Here is a 1866-nt window from a genome sequence, read left to right as displayed (position 1 = left end):
CCTACCTACCTACCTATGCAGTATATAAACACAGACCTAAAGACAGTAGTATTAATCACTACTTGGACAAGAGTAAGCTGTTTAAAAAAACAAGTACAAATGTTATTTTAAAACTACTCAAAAGTGCAAAGTTTGTATTCTGATGTTATGTTCACATCATTTGTACTTCAGGTGTGCACATACTCTGAGTGGACCAGTCCCATCATTGTGGACATGACTGAGCTAGCTCTTTGTGCTGAGATGGACACACTTAACTTCACCACCAAAGTCTGCTTCAATGCTACAGTCCTCCAGAACCTGTTGGCCAATCAGGACAATACCTGGTTAATACAGTACTGTGCTAACCATTCAAATTCAAAGATATCTCCTGGTGGTGAGGTGGGACAAGGAGGTGGCCTGGCTGGATTCAAGCCTGCTGAGCAGTGCCAGTACTCCAGCTGGAGCACGTCTCTTCCTGATGCAGTACTCCTGACTCTCTGCTGGGAGCATGACCAGACCAGTTTTGTCTCTAATGTATGTCCTAATGCCGGTCTTGTCTCTATGTTGTCCCGAGAGCCGTCTAGTGTGTGGGTGAGCCGCATGTGTGCCACTTACACAAACTACACTACTACCACAACCGGCAATAGCACCACTGCTGAGCCTAATTTTTGTCTGGCAAGAAACTTGGTAAAGCAGTTGAACTGGACCTGCTCAGCTGAATTCGACTCAGTCTGTCAGCCTGGGGCCAGTCAGAATATGGCCCTGCAGATAATGATGCATTGCTGGGCAGACAGTCTGAAATCCAGGTTGGAGGATCTGCTGACACCACCTGCGGCTTCAGTGTTGGAGCAGGTGGTCAGCACTACTGTGGTGATCCTCTTGGCTCTGGAGGAAGTCCAGAACACCTCGCTGCACGTCACAGAGAACATAAGACTCGGTGTATTAACATCCGTAGCTCATTATCTTGAGAGTGAAAACAACTTCAACAACAAGAAGGTCTTGCTGCAGTGCTTTGGGGTAGGTAGTTTGATCGTGGAGTGGTTGTTTGGGAAGTATCTTACGTTCACCTGAGGATTAAATATTCAGATTGATTATTAAAGTAAATGTAGCAATCCTGCAACCTAAAAATTCTATTACAATTAAAAGTTGTGCTTTGAAAATATCACTTAAGTTTGATGTTATTGTATAAATCAGCAAACATCCTAGACAGATATCAGCTTATTTATACAGTAACATTGTGTCGATACATATGATGGGAAGACAAAAACAAGTAGTGGTGTACAGTTACACTCTTGTCATTGATGTCGACATGCTGACTCTCTCCCTGTGGGTGTGATCTCTACTTGCTCACACTTGATATGACAATAACAATAATGTGTCAAAACAGACACTCAGATTATATGTTTCCATTACCGTCTCTATAAATAGTGTCACAGTTGTGTGTATTTGTGCTGAGTGTGTGTTTATCTTCTGTAGCGAGTACTAACCAGCTTGATGCAAACAGCAAGAGATGTGACCTCTGATGAATTCTATGTCATTAAGGTAAGATATGTCATAACCTAAATGCTAAAACATGCATGTTTAATCATCTGTGTTTATGTTATTATGACTAATTCCCTTCTGTGTTTGTTTCCAGGAGTACTTCAATATACCAGTGAGCAGCCTGAGGTCGGTGCTCAGTGCAGCTCACATCACCACCATCAGACTGATCCTTCAGTACTATAGTAGAAACAAGGATACACTGCAGGTAAATAAGCACGCCATTACACATCCATGTGAAACCTTGGTACTAACCACATTTTGTAGTCTTTTCATGTTTTTTCCTGGAATGCTCTCTCCTTCACCAAGCAGCTGTTTGTTCTTGGTAAAATACACAATGCACAGTAT

The 1866-nt window shown here is 42.3% G+C and overlaps 1 protein-coding gene across 1 annotated transcript; it reads left to right on the top strand.

Annotated features, from left to right (window-relative positions):
* Positions 1-15: 15 nt before the first annotated feature.
* On the top strand, positions 16-1781 carry LOC109953989 (uncharacterized; the record flags this gene model as incomplete). The annotated part of the gene is made up of 3 exons (XM_020589423.1): positions 16-996; positions 1456-1521; positions 1616-1781. Coding segments are annotated over exons 1-3 (1081 nt in total), but the record flags the coding sequence as incomplete, so codon positions are not given.
* Between the last annotated feature and the right edge of the window lie 85 nt (positions 1782-1866).

This window comes from Monopterus albus, unplaced genomic scaffold, assembly GCF_001952655.1.
Source record: "Monopterus albus unplaced genomic scaffold, M_albus_1.0 scaffold2429.1, whole genome shotgun sequence".
Lineage (NCBI taxonomy): Eukaryota > Metazoa > Chordata > Actinopteri > Synbranchiformes > Synbranchidae > Monopterus > Monopterus albus.
This window is presented reverse-complemented; position numbering and strand designations above follow the sequence as displayed.